The sequence below is a fragment of the Hylobates moloch genome, unplaced genomic scaffold (genome assembly GCF_009828535.3).
Source record: "Hylobates moloch isolate HMO894 unplaced genomic scaffold, HMol_V3 SCAFFOLD_11, whole genome shotgun sequence".
Classification (NCBI taxonomy): Eukaryota; Metazoa; Chordata; class Mammalia; order Primates; family Hylobatidae; genus Hylobates; species Hylobates moloch.
This window is the reverse complement of record NW_026652286.1, coordinates 80,571,600-80,589,055: the sequence shown is the minus strand read 5'-3', so window position 1 is coordinate 80,589,055 and position 17,456 is coordinate 80,571,600. Positions and strand designations below refer to the sequence as shown.

The window sequence follows — 17,456 nt, the reverse complement described above, 5'->3', positions numbered from 1 at the left end:
CTAGAGGTGGGGTTTCACCATGCTGGTTAGGCTGTTCTCGAACTCCTGACCTCAGGTGATCCACCTGTCTTGGCCTCCCAAAGTGCTAGGATTACAGGCGTGAGCCACTACGCTGGGCCAGGAAAGGATATTTCTAATATGTACATCCAAGAAAGGCTCTCATCCAGAATATGTAAAGAACTAAAAAACCCGTAAGAAAAGCAAAACGACTCAATTTTATAATTGATTTTTTTTTTAGAGATGGGGTCTTGCTGTCACCTAGGCTGGAGTGCAATGGCACCATCACTGCTCACTGTAGTCTTGAACCACTGGCTCAGAGAAAGTTAGAAAATTTATATCTCAAAAGCACACAGCTAAGGCTTCAGGCCTAAATATTATACCATCATTTGCCCAAACCAAGGAGGGAGGGTGGATTACAGAATAAGTTAATTTTTAAAAATGTGTTTAGGTCCGGCCGGGCGCGGTGGATCACGCTTGTAATCCCAGCACTTTGGGAGGCCGAGGCGGGCGGATCACGAGGTCAGGAGATCGAGACCACGGTGAAACCCCGTCTCTACTAAAAATACAAAAAAAATTAGCCGGGCGTAGTGGCGGGCGCCTGTAGTCCCAGCTACTCGGAGAGGCTGAGGCAGGAGAATGGCGTGAACCCGGGAGGTGGAGCTTGCAGTGAGCCGAGATTGCGCCACTGCATTCCAGCCTGGGCGACAGAGCGAGACACAGTCTCAAAAAAAAAAAAATGTGTTTAGGTCCTTTGTTAATTGGCTTAGGAAAAAGAAAATGTGTTTGGGCTGGGGGTGTTATCAGCCAGAAATATAAGATGCTATATAGATCTTTCTAGAACATATTACTGCTAAAAAAAAATGCACATCCCCCATTGAAATTTAGGAGTGCATTTTCAAGCAACTAGCATATCTGTAACAATCTCACTTTACTAGGTCATGAGTAAAAGAGCAGATATATAATGGTGTAGAAATACAATATTTGGTATCATGTTAAAAAATAAAAACGTTTAAACACAAGAATGTAAACAAAAATAGAAAAATCCACTGGCTTGCAAAATGATTCAAATAGAACCATTTTTAAATAATTCACTTACTTTACAACAAAATAATACAAATGTTGACCTATTGGTTTGCCCCGAAAACATCCAGAAATCCCTACATAATGCATGGGACAAAACATACCACATCAAATTATAGAAACAATATTATGGCAATATTTTAATGATGTCAAATGTTGCATTTAAAAGAAAACAGAGAGGGCTCATGCCTATAATCCCAGCACTTTGGGAGACCAAGGTGGGATGATCACTTGAGGCTAGGATTTCAAGACCAGCCTGGGCATCAAAGCAAGACCCCATCTCTAAGAATGGATGGATGGATGGATAGATAGGTAGATAGATACAGATAGACAGATGGGCATGGTGGGGCATACTTGCAGTCCTAGCTACTCCAGAGGCTGAGGCAGTACAACTGCTTGGGCCCAGGAGTTTGAGGCTGCAGTGAGCTATGATCATGCCACTGCATTCTAGCCTGAGTAACAAAGTGAGACCCTGTCTCTGAAAAATAAATAAATAAATAACTCGGCGGTGTGGCTCATGCCTATAATCCCATTACTGTGGGAGGTCAAGGCAGGAGAATCACTTGAGGCCACGAGTTTGAAACCAGCCTGGGCAACATGGTGAGACCCCACCTCTACAAAAATAAAATAAAATAAAAAAATAAAAAATAAATAAAAAATAAAAAATAAAATAAAATATTAGCTGGGTGTGGTGGCGCACACCAGTAGTCCCAACAGCTACTCCAGAGGCTGAGGCAAGAGCACTGCTTAAGCTCAGGAATTAAAGGCTGCAGTGAGCTATGATCATGCCACTGCACTCCAGTCTGAGTGACAGAGTAAGACCCTGTCTCTAAAAAATGAATAAAATTTAAAAATAAAACAAGGAAACAAAGAATTTGTTATTATTGCTGTATATCTTGCTATATCTTGCTTATGACAAAGGTGTAAGAAAAGCTAAGGTGAAAAGACAAGCTGCAGGAAAAGCAAGAAACAATGGCATCCATAGAATTAATGGTAATTTTTTTTATCACCTTACTTTTACACACCCATAATATTTTGAACACCACACAACCACAGTTCAGTTGTTTTAAAATTTGTGAAGTTCCCACCATACTGATTGTGGATTACAGCCATGCGTCACTTAATGATGTTCTGAGAAATGCATCGTTAAGCAATTTCATCGTTGTGTGAAAATAACAGCATGTACTTACACAAATCTAATGGTAGAGACTACTACACACTTAGGCTAAATGGTACAGTCTATTATCCTAGGCTACCAACCTATATAGCATGTAACTGTACTAAAGCTGGAGGCAATTAGGACAAACTGGTAAGAATTTGTGTATCTAAACATAGAAAAGGTACAGTAAAAATACAGTATGAAAGATAAAAAATGGCAGACCTAAACTGGGCACTCACCATGAATGGAGCCTGCAGGACTGGAAGATGCTCTAGGTGAGTCACTGAGTGAGTAGTGAGTGAATGTGAAGGTCTAGGACATTACTGTACACTTTATAAACACTTAGACTATGCTAAATTATACAAAAATATTTTTCTTCAATAATAAATTAATTTAAGCTTATTGTAACTTTTTTACTTTAAAAACCTTTCCTCTTTTTGGAAAACTTTTTGACTTTTTTTGTAAATAACACTTATCTTGAAACACAAACACACGGCTGGGCACAGTGGCTCACGCCTCTAATCCTAGCCCTCTGGGAGGCTGAGGTGCAATGATCACTTGAGCTCAGGAGTTTGAGACCAGCCTGGGTAACATGGTGAGACTCTCTCTCTATTTTAAACAAAAAAATCACAAACACATTCAGCTGCACAAACATATTTACTTTCTTTACATCCTTATTCTATAAACTTTTCTATTAAAAAAGGGTTTTTTATTTTTAAACTTTTTCATTAAAAACTAAGACACATACACACTAGCCTAGGCCTCCACAGGGTCAGGATCATCAACATCACTGTCTTCAACCTTCACATCTTGTCCCACTGGAAAGTCTTCAGGAACACTAACCTGAATGGGGCTGTCATCTCCTATGATAACAACACCTTCTTCTGGAATGCCTCCTAAAGGACCTGACAGAGGCTATTTTACAGTTAACTTTTAAATTTATTAGAGGGTACACACACTAAAAAAAAGTAACAAGTATATAGCAGTAAATGTACTACTACAGTTTGGATGTTTGTCCACCAAGCCTCATGTTGAAATTTGATCCCCAATGTTGTAAGTGGGCCTAATGAAAAGTGTTGGGTCATGGTGGTGGAACCTTCATGTACAGATGAATGCCAGTGGGGGTGGGGGCAGGGTGGTGAGCAGTGAGTGAGTTCTCTGTTAGTTCCCTGAGAGCTGGTTGTTAAAAAGAGTCTGGTACCTCTCCCCACTCTCTTGCTTCCTTTCTTGCCGTGTGATCTCTACACACACAGGATCCCTTTCACCTTCTGCCATGAGTAGAAGCAGGCTGAGGACCTCACCAGCCTACAGAACTGTGGGCCAAATAAACCTTTTCTTTATAAATTACCCAGTCTCAGGTATTCCTTTATAGCAACACAAATGGACTAAGATATACATAAACCAGTAACACAGTCATTAATTATTATTAGGATAATAATTGTATTATCGGCCGGGCGCGGTGGCTCAAGCCTGTAATCCCAGCACTTTGGGAGGCCGAGGCGGGCGGATCACGAGGTCAGGAGATCAAGACCATCCTGGCTAACACGGTGAAACCCCGTCTCTACTAAAAATACAAAAAAAATTAGCCGGGCATGTTGGCGGGCGCCTGTAGTCCCAGCTACTCGGGAGGCTGAGGCAGGAGAATGGCGTGAACCCGGGAGGCGGAGCTTGCAGTGAGCCGAGATGCGCCACTGCACTCCAGCCTGGGGGACAGAGCAAGACTCCGTCTCAAAAAAAAAAATAAAAAAATAATTGTATTATCCTATTATCCAAGGATTATGTACTGTATACAATTATATGTGCTAGACTTGTATACGAGTGGCAGCACAATAGTTTTATGTACACCAGCATCGCCACAGACACGAGTGATGTCTTATTGCACTACTACATTACAAGGGCTACAATAAACATTGCCAGACAATAGGAATTTTTTAGCTCCCATTACAATCCTATAAGACCACCACTATATATGTGGTCCATTGTTGACCAAAACATCAATATGCAGTAAATGACTGTATATCCAATTAATGGCACTCTAATAACTTTACCAAAGGAACCCAGTTGGCTTATTTTAGATAATTCATGTAAATTATGAGGTTAGCTATTTGAATGTGTGGGTTCCCTTACTATTTATGAAGCCACTATTGCTCCCAGTTATGTGATTTTAAAACCCCATTTGCCAATCTCCACTAACCAAAGAATCAAACTACTGTACAGGTGTCCCTTGTTATCTGTGGGGAAATGATTCCTGGACCCACCCCACTCCACCCCCACCCCTCAGCATACCAAAACCCATACATGTTCAAGTCCCTGATAGAAAATGGCATAGCATTTGCTTATTACCCATGCACATCCTCCCATATACTTTAAACCATCTCTAAATTACTTATAACACTTACTATAATGTAAATGCTAATAGCTGTTATACTGTATTGTTTAGGGAATTATAAGAAAAAAAGGTCTGTACATATTCAATACAGATGCAATTTTTTTCTGAGGTTTTTTTTGAGATTACTGCTATTTATAGATATAAAAACCGAGGCACAGAGATGTTAAGTAACTTGCCCAATATCACACAGCTAGCAAATGGCAAAACCTGGAGACCAACCCAAGCAGCATGGCTCCAGAGGCTGAGCTCATAACCACTGTTACACTGCAAGTACACTACTCGCATCTATAAGGGATTCATAAAACCTTTCTTATCTCAACAAAAGTGAGGTGACTTAATAAAAATAAATGTGTGCGGGTGCCATACTAAGTGCATATATATGATGTTTCTTTTTTTTTTTTTGAGACACAGTCTCACTCTGTCACCTACGCTAGAGTGCAATGGCGTGATCTCGGCTCACTGCAACCTCTGCCTCCTGGGTTCAAATGATTCTCCTGCCTCAGCCTCCCGAGTAGCTGGGATTACAGGCATGTGCCACCACACTCAGCTAATTTTTGTATTTTTTTAGTAGAGATGGGGTTTCACCATGTTGGCCAGGATGGTCTTGAACTCCTGACCTCAGGTGATCTGCCTGCCTCAGCCTCCCAAAGTGCTGGGATTATAGGCATGAGCCATTGCGCCCAGCCTTTTCTGAGTATTTTTAATCTTTGGTTGGTTGAATCCACAGACATGGAACTCCTGAATACTGAGGGCTGATTGTATATATTTGAATACGAGTAATTCTTACTACTGCAATTCTCACTATGTTCCAGCCACAGCAACCTTTTAAAGGTGTTCCTCAAACAGCCCAAGCTCATCACTGCACCTCAAGACCTTTGCCTTAGAATGCAGATCATTCAGGTCTGAGCTCCAATGGCACCTCAGAGAGGCCTCCCAAATCAACCTAAGAAAAATGCCCTTCCTCCATTCCTCTCTGCACATCCAGAGACAAAGTCTTGAGATGGTACAAGAGACACTCTGATTGACTATGAGATTGAAATTTTAATTTGGAATAACCAGACTTTTAAGAAAAGCCCAGGAAAGCTATAGATCTGGCTGAAATGTCAACATGTGGCAGAGAAAGAACATTAAACAAAAAATAGTCAAAAGCAGTTTGTTGGGGAAAAATTATTTTCTGTTGTAAATAAGTGAGTAAAATAGTGGCTCCACCTTCCGAACACTTTTTTTTTTTTGAGACAGGGTCTCATTCTGTCACGCAGGCTAGAGTGCAGCAGCATGAACATTGCTCACTGCAGCCTTGATCTGTGCTCAAGCAATCCTCCTGCCTCAGCCTCCCATGTAGCTGAGATTACAGGCATGCACCAACATGCCTGGATAATTCTTAAATTTTCTGTAGAGACGAGGTCTTACTATGTTGCCCGGACTGGTCTTGAACTCCTGGGCTCAAGCGATCTTCCCACCTGGACTTCTCAAAGTGCTGCAATTACAGGCGTGAGCCTCCGCATCCGGCCTTGAACATTCTTATTATGTTGTTTTGCTACCGCCCTAATTACCAGTAAGAACTATGCAAGTGTATTCTTTATGTCTTTTAGTGTCAGCATTCATCCATCAGGATATAAGCCCCAAAGTCTAAGAACTTTGTCATATTCACTATTGTATCACTGACACTTTTTTTTTTTTTTTTTTTGAGACGGGGTCTTGCTTTGTCGCCCAGTCTGGAGTGCAGTGGTGCGATCTCAATTCACTGCAGCCTCAACCTCCTGGGCTCAAGCAAGCCTCCCAACTCAGCCTCCTGAGTAGCCAGAGCTAAAACTGTACACCACCACCCCCAGGTATTTTTTTTTTTATGTTTTATTTTTGTAGAGACGAGTTTCATCATGTTGTTCAGGGTGGGCTAAAATTCCTGGGCTCAGGTAATCCACCCACCTCAATCTCCTAAAGGGCTTGGATTACAGGTGTGAGTCACTGTGCCCAGCCTAACTGACATTTAAAATGGTATCCAGTACAGCATAAATGCTCAGATTTTTATGGAATGAACAAACTGCAGTTACACAAAGGTAATAATATCAATTACCTTTGATATTATTTGTACGTACTCCATGGATATGACCAATGTTTTCTAATTTTTATTTTTGTAGAGGCGGTAGGTCTTGCTGTGCTGCCCAGTCTAGTCTCCAACTCCTGGCCTCAAATGATCCTCCTGCCTCCGCTTTCCAAAGTGTTGGGCATGAGCCACTGCATCCAGCCTCTGACCAATATTTTAACCTGAGCTGTATCCTGCTTTGTTTTTGTTTGTTCGTTTGTTTTTGTACAAATGGGGTTGCCCAGGCTGGTATCAAACTCCTGGCTTCAAGCAATACTCTCACCTTGGCCTCCCAAATCACCGGGATTACAGGTGCGAGTTACTGCACCCAGCCCTGCTTTCCTTACAGAGCGTATCAGGCATCTATTTCCTCCACCTACTAACCAAGGCAGGAGGCAAATGGCTTTTAATGACAACTGGGTTCACCAGGACACTAGGCAAAATATTTATTAAGAGAAACCTCAAGTAGGGGTGGTAGCTCACACCAGTAATCCTAGCACTTTGGGAGGATGGGACAGATTGCTTGAGTCCAGGAATTCCAGACTAGCCTGGACAACATGGCAAAACCCTGTCTCTAAACATTTTTTTAAATGAGCTGGGCATGGTGGTGTTGCACCTGTGGGAGGATGAGGTGGGAGGATCACCTGAGCCTGAGGAGGTCAAGGCTGCAGGGAGCTGTGACTGCGCCACTGTACTCCAGACTGGGGGACAGAGTGAGACCCTGTCTCAACAGAAAAGAAAAACCTCTCTCTGGCTGACTAGCTCTTTTGGTCATGCCTGTAATCCCAGCACTTTGGGAGGCCTACGCAGGAAGATCACTGGAGCTCAGGAGTGGAGACCAGTCTGAGCAATATGGTGAGATCCTATCTCTATAAAAAATTAGCCAGACCTAGGGTGGTATGTGCCTGTAGTCTCAGCCACTCAGGAGGCTGAAGTGGGAGGATCGCTTGATCCTGGGAGATCAAGACTGAAGTGAGCCATGATCATGCCACTGCACTCCAGCTTGTGTGAGAGTGAGACCTCCTCTCAAAACAAACAAAAACGAAAACAAAACCTCTCTTTTTACTAGAAAGATGCCTAGTATCCTCTTTCTACCTTCTGGAAGTCTAAAATTCCCCTCCTCTAATCTACTGAAAAATGACTGATCAAAATTTATCCTGAGCTGCCACTTCCTTTTAGAAGTTTTAGTTAACATACATCACCTCCAGATTATGGTAATTGTTCATTTATTTTCATAGAACATGAAAGATTCTACCATTTACATGTATCACAAAGTTTTACAGTTACTGATTAGTCCACTATTCCCTCTCCCATTCCTATCCATGACCAACACAGACACCCTTGAAATTTGTTTCCTCCCTAGGCTGTGTTAAATGCAACCATCTCTCTAGGACAGTACACTGAAGTAGGGGAAGGCTGCTCTAAGGCCCATGTCCCTCTTAGATGTACGTTTCAAGAGGGCAATTTCTATCAACCCAATGAAAAACTGACAAGTTCTTAATAAGGTTCTCATTTATGTTTAACTAGATATATTAAAAAGAATTCTCTGGTTATGTACCTTAACCACATTCACCAACAATATTCAAATCTTTGTATCACATCCATATTCCTTGCCAAGCATGATCCTGACTCTGTGCTTTCACACTGGCTGTTCCCTCTACAAGAGCTCTTCTAAATATGTACATGACTTGCTCCCTTGCTTCATTCTGGTTTTACCTCAAATATTACCTCCTCAGAGGCATTCCCTCACTATCTTATCAAAAACAAGCCAGCAGCGGCGGCTCGTGCCTGTAATCCCAGCACTTTGGGAGGCTGAGGTGGGCGGATCACTTGAGGTCAGGAGTTCGAGACTAGCCTGGCCAATATGGTGAAACCCCATCTCTACTAAAAATGCAAAAATTAGCCGAGAGTGGTGGTGGTCACCTGTAATCCCAGCTACTCAGGAGGCTGAGGAAGAAGAATTACTTGAACCCAGGAGGTGGAGGTTGCAGTGAGCTGAGATCGTGCCACTGCACTCCAGCCTGGGCAAGAGAGCGAGGCCCCATCTCAAAAATAATAATAATAATAATAATAATAGCACCGAGCACTCTCTCCTTTACCCTGGTTGTTTTTATTCATAGTACCTATCACAACTTGACTGACAGTACGTATTTAACTGTTCATGTTTATTGTCTCTCTTCCCAACAAAAAAGTAAATTATACAAGGGCAGGAGTTGTCTGCCTAGTTCATCATTATCTAGTTAGAATTAGGAAATACTAGATTCTTGTTCAGTGAATAAATGTATTTCCCATAGACTTAATTATTCCTGCTATGGTTACGGTTTCAATGAACAAGATGTCACTGGCACAAATGCCCCTCATCCATGGCCAATCTCACAAGCAGATTATAAATATACACAAAATAGAATAACTTTTATGTGTAAAAGCCAAAAATAGATTGAGGGCCTGAGAGTATCTCTGCTCACATATTTTTTAAATACTCCTCAGTAACTATAGAACTTTATTTCAAACCCCTTGCCTAGCACTGAAGGCCCTTTGTAATCTGACCCGACTTCCCTTTCACTCCTATCCCTCTTGTTGTTTCCCTGTATTCTGGGTTTCTATGCTGCAACAATTCCAAGGAACACTATTCATATAGAATATCTAACACAGCATGCAGCTTTGCTTACACTGCAGCCAAACTGATCTAGCCTAGATTCCTACCAAATTTTCTCCTAATTACCACTACAAAAATTTTACCCATTATTCAAAATCCAGCTCCAACACTTTCTCCATAAAATTTTCACTGATCATCCCACCAGAAATTATTTCCTCAATCTGTGAGGGAGTATAGAGCAGTTGGTAACACATCTGAAACTTCTGCCTTATAGTAAAACATTAGTACCTTTAATCTCCTTTAGCATATGGTAAATTCCCAAAGAGCAAGGACATTGTTCTACATACCTTTGCATTCTCCATGGTGCCTTGCATACGGGTGTCAATAAAGTTATTTTAATAATGAATAACTTTTACAGGCACTTTGTATTGTTGTTGTTTTATAGAGACAGGGTCTTGCTACATTGCCCAGGTTGGCCTCAGGTAATCCTCTCACCTCATCCTCCCAAAGTGCTGGGATTACAGGCATGACCACCATGCCCGGCCTCTACAGACACTCTGAATCACTGCTTTACATTTCCATTTTCTTTCCTCTTAAAGGATAAAAAAAAGTCCACTGAGAAAAGTAGTATGAATCATATTTCAGTTTAAAGTTTGATTTCTCTTGTGGTTCGGTTATATACTACTGCCTTCTTGTGCCTCCATCTCACTAGATCCAATTAGAAAGAGAGAGAATGAGAGTTAAGAGTTAGTTATTAGGGAGAAGATGACCTCTGGCATGCTAGTGAGCCAACAAGTAACCAGCAAGGTAGGGGTGTGTACGCACACATGTATGAGAGAGACAGACAAGAGACAGAGAGGGAGAATACTAGCTAGTTATCAGGAGAAGACCCAGCTGGAAAGATCTCAAATAATTTGAATCATCAAAGGTATCTGAACAGCAAAGTGATATGGTGAGAACTGCATTTTGATCTAGAGCTCAGATCAGAGCTAAGAGATAAAAATAGTGAAATCATGGGAGTTAAGACTGTCCCAGAAAAAAAACATACAAAGATAGAAAAGGGCTGAAGATGAAATCCTGAGAAATAATTCTATTGGGGACAGGGGCGGGAAGTCAGTGAAAAACAAACGTGATTTGAGAGAGAGCAGACCAAGGTGGGAATGTCATAAAAACCAAAAGAGAAGCAGAGGAAATGAGCAATAATACCAGAAAAGAGGATAAATATTATCAGAGAAGAATCTCATTTGATAATCAGGAGGTTGCTAGTACTTTTAGGACTGACAGGTTCTATACAATTGGGTGGGAGAGAAGAGTAAGCCATATCAGTAAGTTAAAGGGCAAAGAATTATAAAGGCGGCAAATGGGGGCTGCTTTTCCAAGAACTGTGACAGTGAGAAATAGAAGTTTGAGGCAGAGGCAGAGTACAAGTTTGTATGAGGAGGCAGAGTGCAGTGGCTCATGCCTGTAATCCCAACACTTTGGGTGGCCGAGGCAGGCAGATCACTTGAGGCCAGGAGTTTGGGACCATCCTGGACAATATGGTAAAATCCCATCTCTACTAAAAATACAAAAATAAGCTGGGTGTGGTGGCGTGTGCCTGTAATCCCAGCTACTCAGGAGGTTGAAGCAGGAGAATTGCTTGAATCCGGGAGGTGGAGGTTGCAGTGAGTGGAGATCCACATCACTGCACTCCAGCCTGGGCAACAAGAGCGAAACTCCGTCTCCAAAAAAAAGAAGTTTGTATGAGGCAACATATGAACTTTCTTATAGGCATAGGAGAAAATAGGGAAACTAAAAAAAAAAAAAAAAAAAGTAGGGGGACATACCACCAAGACCTGGGGGGAAGATGAGGACTGAACAAGAACAAGCAGAAGGAGACAATTTGGGAGGTAGCATAGGACAGAGAAGAATATAGGAGAAACAAGAAAAATGTGTGGTATCGACCAAGGAAGTTAAGGGCACTTCAAATAGTTGGGTAAAGTAATGTACTAAGAATTAAAGAGGGGTAAGGCTCAGCAAGAAAAGGTTTAAACAATTGCTGTTTGGAGTGGAACAATAAACTGGAAATGAAAAAAATGAGCACTAAGGGCCCAGATGATAATTGCAAAAGAAAAGGAAAAATCACAATTACATGTTCAAAGTAATCTAAAACAGAAGATAAAATTGTAATATCAGATCCCTACAAATATTCTACAGACTCACTCTGTAAGGAAAAACAACAAAGATAAAGTAGTTATATGGAAAGGTTTTCAGAGGTATAAAACCCCTAAGCAGTTAACTGTGTATGTCAAAATGTGCTACACAAATCTTTACATAGCTGAAAGACTCCCAAGATCCAGCAATAGTCCACTTGCTTTAAACAGACAATAAAATTATTAGAGTCAAATTCCAATATTAAAAAGAAACGCAGCTGGACATGGTGGCTCACGCCTATAATCCCAGCACTTTGAGAGGTCGAGGCAGGTGGATCATGAGGTCAAGAGATGGAGACCATCCTAGCCAACATGGTGAAACCCTGTCTCTACTAAAAATACAAAAATTAGCTGGGCCTGGTGGCATGCGCCTGTAGTTCCAGCTACTCGGGAGGCTGAGGCAGAAGAATTGCTTGAACCCGGGAGGCAGAGGTTGCAGTGAACCAAGATCGCACCACTGAACTCCAGCCTGGCAACAGAGCGAGACTCCGTCCCCCCAAAAAAAAAAATTAGAAAGAAAAGCTGGTGGATTTTTTTTATGACATTGGCTTCTAACTTCTAAGTTACACATCAAGAAAGTTCACTAGAGTGACTGAGTCACTCACTAATTTCTTTTTTCAAAATATTATCACCTTCCCTTTACTTGTAAATGTTCAAGTTAAAACACTTTTTAAATTCTTGTGAGCTTTTAAACCTAAGTACCCCGTTTTCTGTATATTCAGGCAGTTTTCCCATTCACAGGTCTGTGCTGTGGATGCAGATTCAGAATTTCCACAAGTACTGAAATATGAACCAAAGTAGCTTCTCCTCCAAACAATCCCTTGTTAGGTTTTGTAAGTAGAACAGTGACTTACTCTTTTCTGAGAGTTATTTTTGGGGAGAAAAAGACCTTGCTTTATATCCAGGTAATCAACAAGTCAAAATTTCCCAGAATCACGGATAAAATTACTTCTTAAACACATTTCAATTAATAGCATACTGTTTATGTAAACACACAGATGCATTAATAGGAGTCTTCAGAAACAAAACAAATTTTTTTTCCTTTTCTTTTTTCATTTAGAGTCTCACAGAGCAGTGGCGTGATCATAGTTAGCCTCTAACTCAGAATTATCAATAGCACCTATATTGTAGGAACACTGTGAAGATTAAATTAACGTATCTAAAACAATCCTCCCACCTTGGCCTCTCAAAGAGCTGAGATTACAGGAGTCAGCCACTGTGCTCAGCCCACAAATTTTCTTTCTGAAGTAAAGCATGGGAATTTTGCTATACCATTATAAAAGAGAAAAGCAGAGTGGGATGGGTTACTCAATTCCCCGAATTAGTTTTCTTAAAGAGGGGGAGTAGTTATAGTAATTTATTGTATTATACTAATTAAGTGCCAGGCACGGTTTTAAGCATTATAGATACATTAACTAATTTAATCTTCACAATGTTCCTATGATACAGGTGCTACTAATAATGCTGTCCTACTCATAAGGAAACTGCCCAAAGTCATATAGCTTTTAAGTGGTGGCTATTCAGGGAGTCTAATTCTAGGGCCCCTCTCCCTTTTAAAAGGTGATATACAGTATTGCCTCTTAGTAAAATTTGTTCTTCATTTTATGAGACAGTCCCATCTATTAGACAATCAAATATCAGTGGTCTAAAGAAGACATGATGGTTAGGTTCCCGTATATTTTCTTTTTTATTTTCTAGTATTTATCCACATTGCCTGAAGGCATGAGAGGCCTCAGGAAGAGGTGGTTCATCCTTTGTATTAGGCTGGTGCAAAAGTAACTGCGGTTTTTGCCATTAATATTATGTTCCCTGAGCTAATCACTACCCCCATTTCTGTCAGTACTTTTAAGGCAAATGATTAACTACTACAGACACATACACAGAACAGACTAGTTCTAAGTCTTCCTCATTCTTCTCCAAACTTTTTAACTGGTGGAGAATCTGCCCCTGTGGGCCTAGCTCTCCCTTGCTATATAAAACTAACTTTAAATACTATCTTTGACAAGGTAACTTTCCTGCGCCCTAAAACGACGGTATCGCTTCATCGGTTGTCATCTGGTTGTGTCCTGTAACTGGGGTGGGGGTTAGGAAACAGTTTCCTAAGGAAAAAAAGGAAAAAGATGAACTCAAGAATGGGAGAATTAGGAGGGAAGGTGTAACACGCAGAAAAGGGAGGAAGGGGGGTGGAGTGGGAAGCACTGCTGGTCTGACTTGGAATTTCGTGCAGACAGAACGAGAACAGAAATGGAAGAAGATGGGGGGTCGAGTCACTGAAACCTGTTAGGCAGCATTTTCTTGGTTTTTCCTTTGATGCGTTTTAGACATTGCTTTACAAGAAACTGAGACCTAACAGTACTAATGGCCCAGCTGGTCAGGACACCGCACGACCATTCATCTCCCGCTCCCGGCCAGAGCTGGTCCCTTGAAAGCATCGCTCCTCGCCAGCGCTCAGCCAGGCTTTTCTCCCAGCGGCCAGTCGGCGGGAGCGACCACCAGAGCCTGTCGAACCCAAGGCCACAGACCCGCGTTCCGGTCCTCGCCGGCTGCCACCGCGGCTTCCCTGCCAGTGGACAACCCCTGAACACTCCCACATCTCGCAGCTGAACCTGAACCGTGCCTTTCCCAAAGAGCCGAACCCGGCGGCCACACAATAAAACCTAAGCTGGAGTGAGGGTCTTACCTTTAACAGATTAGACGTCGCCATGTTCCTTCAACTTGGACTCTCGCGAGACGACGCGAGAATTCGTGGCGTCCCGGCCAGGCCTTGACCGGAGGTCGGAGTTCCCACCAGGGCCCAGGGCCCGCCGGCCCGCACCGGGGTGTGGTGGGCGCTGGAGCGGCGCGCCGACAGCGCTGACCTCGTCCCAAGCACCAGGAGCTTCCTCACTCTTGTCCCCTACATGGTCACCGGAGCTTCCCCACGCGAAAGACCTCATGCACGCGCTCAGGAAGACGGGAACGGCGAATGCTGAGAAGGTAACAGGAGCCAACCTGACTTGGAAGAGGAAGCATCGACTCCACGAGCCTCCCCGACTCCTTCGGATTAGCCTTTGTGGTTGCACCCGCCGCGGCCACCTGCAACGAATTTAGCTCGGCTTAGGCCCTGCAGCTCAGGTTCCGCGGCCACGTCACGTGACGCGAGGGCGGGGACGCGCTCGGGAGCGAGCGTGGGAGCCTGGAAGCCTCGGTGCGTCCCGAGGCCGCAACGAGGCCGGGACCGCGCCCTCTGCTGGCGGGACCTGGCGTTTTCCCGCACCCTGCCCCAAATCCCGGACTCGGTGTTAAGGGAGGTGCATTGTCCTGAAATGCTTACAACAGCTGTCTTCAATAACTCGTGCATCGAATGCGCCCAGTAAATATGTGTTGAATGCGCAAGCGTGTTGACTCTTAATATTTCTATTCAGGTTTGCTTGGCACTTAGATAAAATATTGTTCAGCGCTTTGGGAGGCCGAAGGGGGAGGAACACTTGAGGCCAGTTCAACACCCTCATCATTACAAAAAAGTTTGAAAAAAAAACAAAAAGATTGTTTAGGGAATTAATATTAATCTTCGATGTTCTGAAGGCACATTATCCTAGAAGATCCTAAACCATAAGCCCCCAGGTTTTACCCCTTCAGACCACACACCAACTGGCCAATGGGAGAATATAATTTACATGTAGAACCTGCAGGTTACCTGGTATTGTATTATGCATGTTTACAACATGCCTTCATACGGCCATAATGCGTAGAAATAAGTAAGAGCTGTGGACTAAGAGAAGAGGGATGGGCCTACTTAAAGAATCCAATCAAGTAGTTAATACTTGTTTGAGCACTTACATGTACTAGGCACAGGAAATACAGGATTAAGTAAAAGAAGACCCCTGCCCGTTTGGAGTTTATGGCCTAATAAGGTAGCCAAATGTTAAGCGTGGTTACACAAGTCAAACATTACTTTGTGAGAGTTGTGATAAATACTGCAAAGAGGCCGGGCACAGTGACTCACGCTTATAATCCCAGCACTTTGGGAAGCCGAGACACCTGGGGTCAGGAGTTCGAGACCAGCCTGGCCAACATGGTGAAACCCTGTCTCTACTAAAAATGCACAAATTAGCTGGGCGTGGTGGCGGGCACCTGTAATCCCAGCTACTCGGGAGGCTGAGGCAGGAGAATTGCTTGAACACTGAGGGTGGAGATTGCAGTGAGCCGAGATCGCGCTATTGCACTCCAGCCTGGGCGACAGAGTGAGACTCTGTCTCAAAAAAAAAAAAAAACTACAAGCAAAATAATACAGTGTGCACTTGACAGCGTAGGAGGGGAAAGAAACTAGTATCCTAATCTCCATCTACCCAAGCCACCCTTTGTTTATGAAAGGAACTTTGTAACTGAACCTTAAGACAACTTTTGAGAGCCTGATTTCAGCGTCCCACTGTCAACCGAAGCATTCCAATTTTCCTAACTCACTTGTTCTGGAAACAACACTGCTACATAACTCTGACTTCAATAAGTTCTCCATTCTATTGACCCCACCACTTGTTATCTGCCATCTCCTTCTGTTTTCACTCTTTTTCATCCAATTTAGAAGCGGCCCACTGTTATAAAAATGTTTAAATATTTAAAATGCTTAAATATTTATTTCTTAAAGATAGCGCAGGCACATAATACAAAATTCAGAAAGTGCTAAAAATAATACAATCAAAAGTAGGCTTCCTTCGACTTTCTGGAGTGATGTAATGTTCTATATTGTGGTAGGGACTTCAGTTATTCAGGTGTATGCACTTGTCAAAACTCAGCCAGTATACCGTTAAGATTTATGCATTTCAGCCAGGCCCAGTGGCCCAGGCCTGTAATTCCAGCACTTTGGGAGGCGAAGGCAGGCAGATCACTTGAGCCCAGGGGTTCAAGACCAGCCTGTGCAACGTAGCTATCTCTATAAAAAATAATAAAATTTTTAAAAAATTATGTATTTAATTCAAAAGAGAAAATAGTAAACAAAATTTGAAGTTTAGTGCTATCCATACTGAAGAATTTAGGAGTAAGTGAATCTATATTTATAATTTACTTGGAAATGTATCAAAAAATAAGATGAACTGATGGTTGGGTAGAAACATTGATAAAGCGGGCCTGGCACGGTGGCTTTCGCCTGTAATCCCAGCACTTTGGGAGGCCGAGGCAGGTGGATCACTTGAGATCAAGGGTTCAAGACCAGCCTGGCCAACATGGTGAAACCTCGTCTGTAATAAAAATACAAAAAATTAGCTGGGCGTGGTGGTGGGCACCTATAATCCCAGCTACTCGGGAGGCTAAGGCAGGAGAATAGCTTCAACCCAGGAGGCGGAGGTTGCAGTGAGCCAAGATCGCGCCACTGCACTTCAGCCTGGGCAACAAGAGCGAAACTCTGTCTTCTGTCTCAAAAAAAAAAAAAATATATATATATATATATATATATATATAGCAAGAATAGTAAAATGTTAATGATGGAATCTAGGTGGTGGCTATGCTCGTGTTCCCTGTGTAAAATCAGCTCATCTATATGTTTAAAATTTTTCATAATTAAATATTTGGGGAAAATCTTTTTAAAATAGGCCTGCCTTCCTCCACAGTCCCCCAGGCATCCATTCTTTCTTCTCATAGACAATGGTTATGTTTCTTGTGAATGCCTAGGACATTCTGTGCATGTATAAGCATTCATGTATGTATTATTTTTTCTCTCCCCACAAATGATGGTATACTACATATATTCTTTAACATATTTGTTTTCACTCAGCAGTGTGATATAAATTACTGAAAAAAAATTTTGTGCCTATTTTTTTTCACACTTTCTTTTCTTCTTCTTCTTTTTGAGACAGAGTCTTGCTCTGTCGCCCAGGCTAGAGTGAGGTGGCATGATCTCCACTCACTGCAACTCCCACCTCCTAGGTTCAAGTGATTCTCACGCCTCAGCGGCCTGAATAGCTGGAATTACAGACCTGAGCCAC

General features: G+C 42.4%; 1 protein-coding gene across 1 annotated transcript in view; it reads right to left on the bottom strand.

The window, feature by feature from the left end:
- Positions 1 to 14,631, bottom strand: part of CUL5 (cullin 5) — a 102,462-nt gene extending 87,831 nt beyond the window's left edge. The window contains exon 1 of the mRNA XM_032167302.2: positions 14,180 to 14,631. Within this exon, the coding sequence (XP_032023193.1) occupies positions 14,180 to 14,203 (24 nt within the window). The 5' untranslated portion in view covers positions 14,204 to 14,631. The remainder of the gene's footprint in view (positions 1 to 14,179) is intronic.
- Positions 14,632 to 17,456: the final 2,825 nt, after the last annotated feature.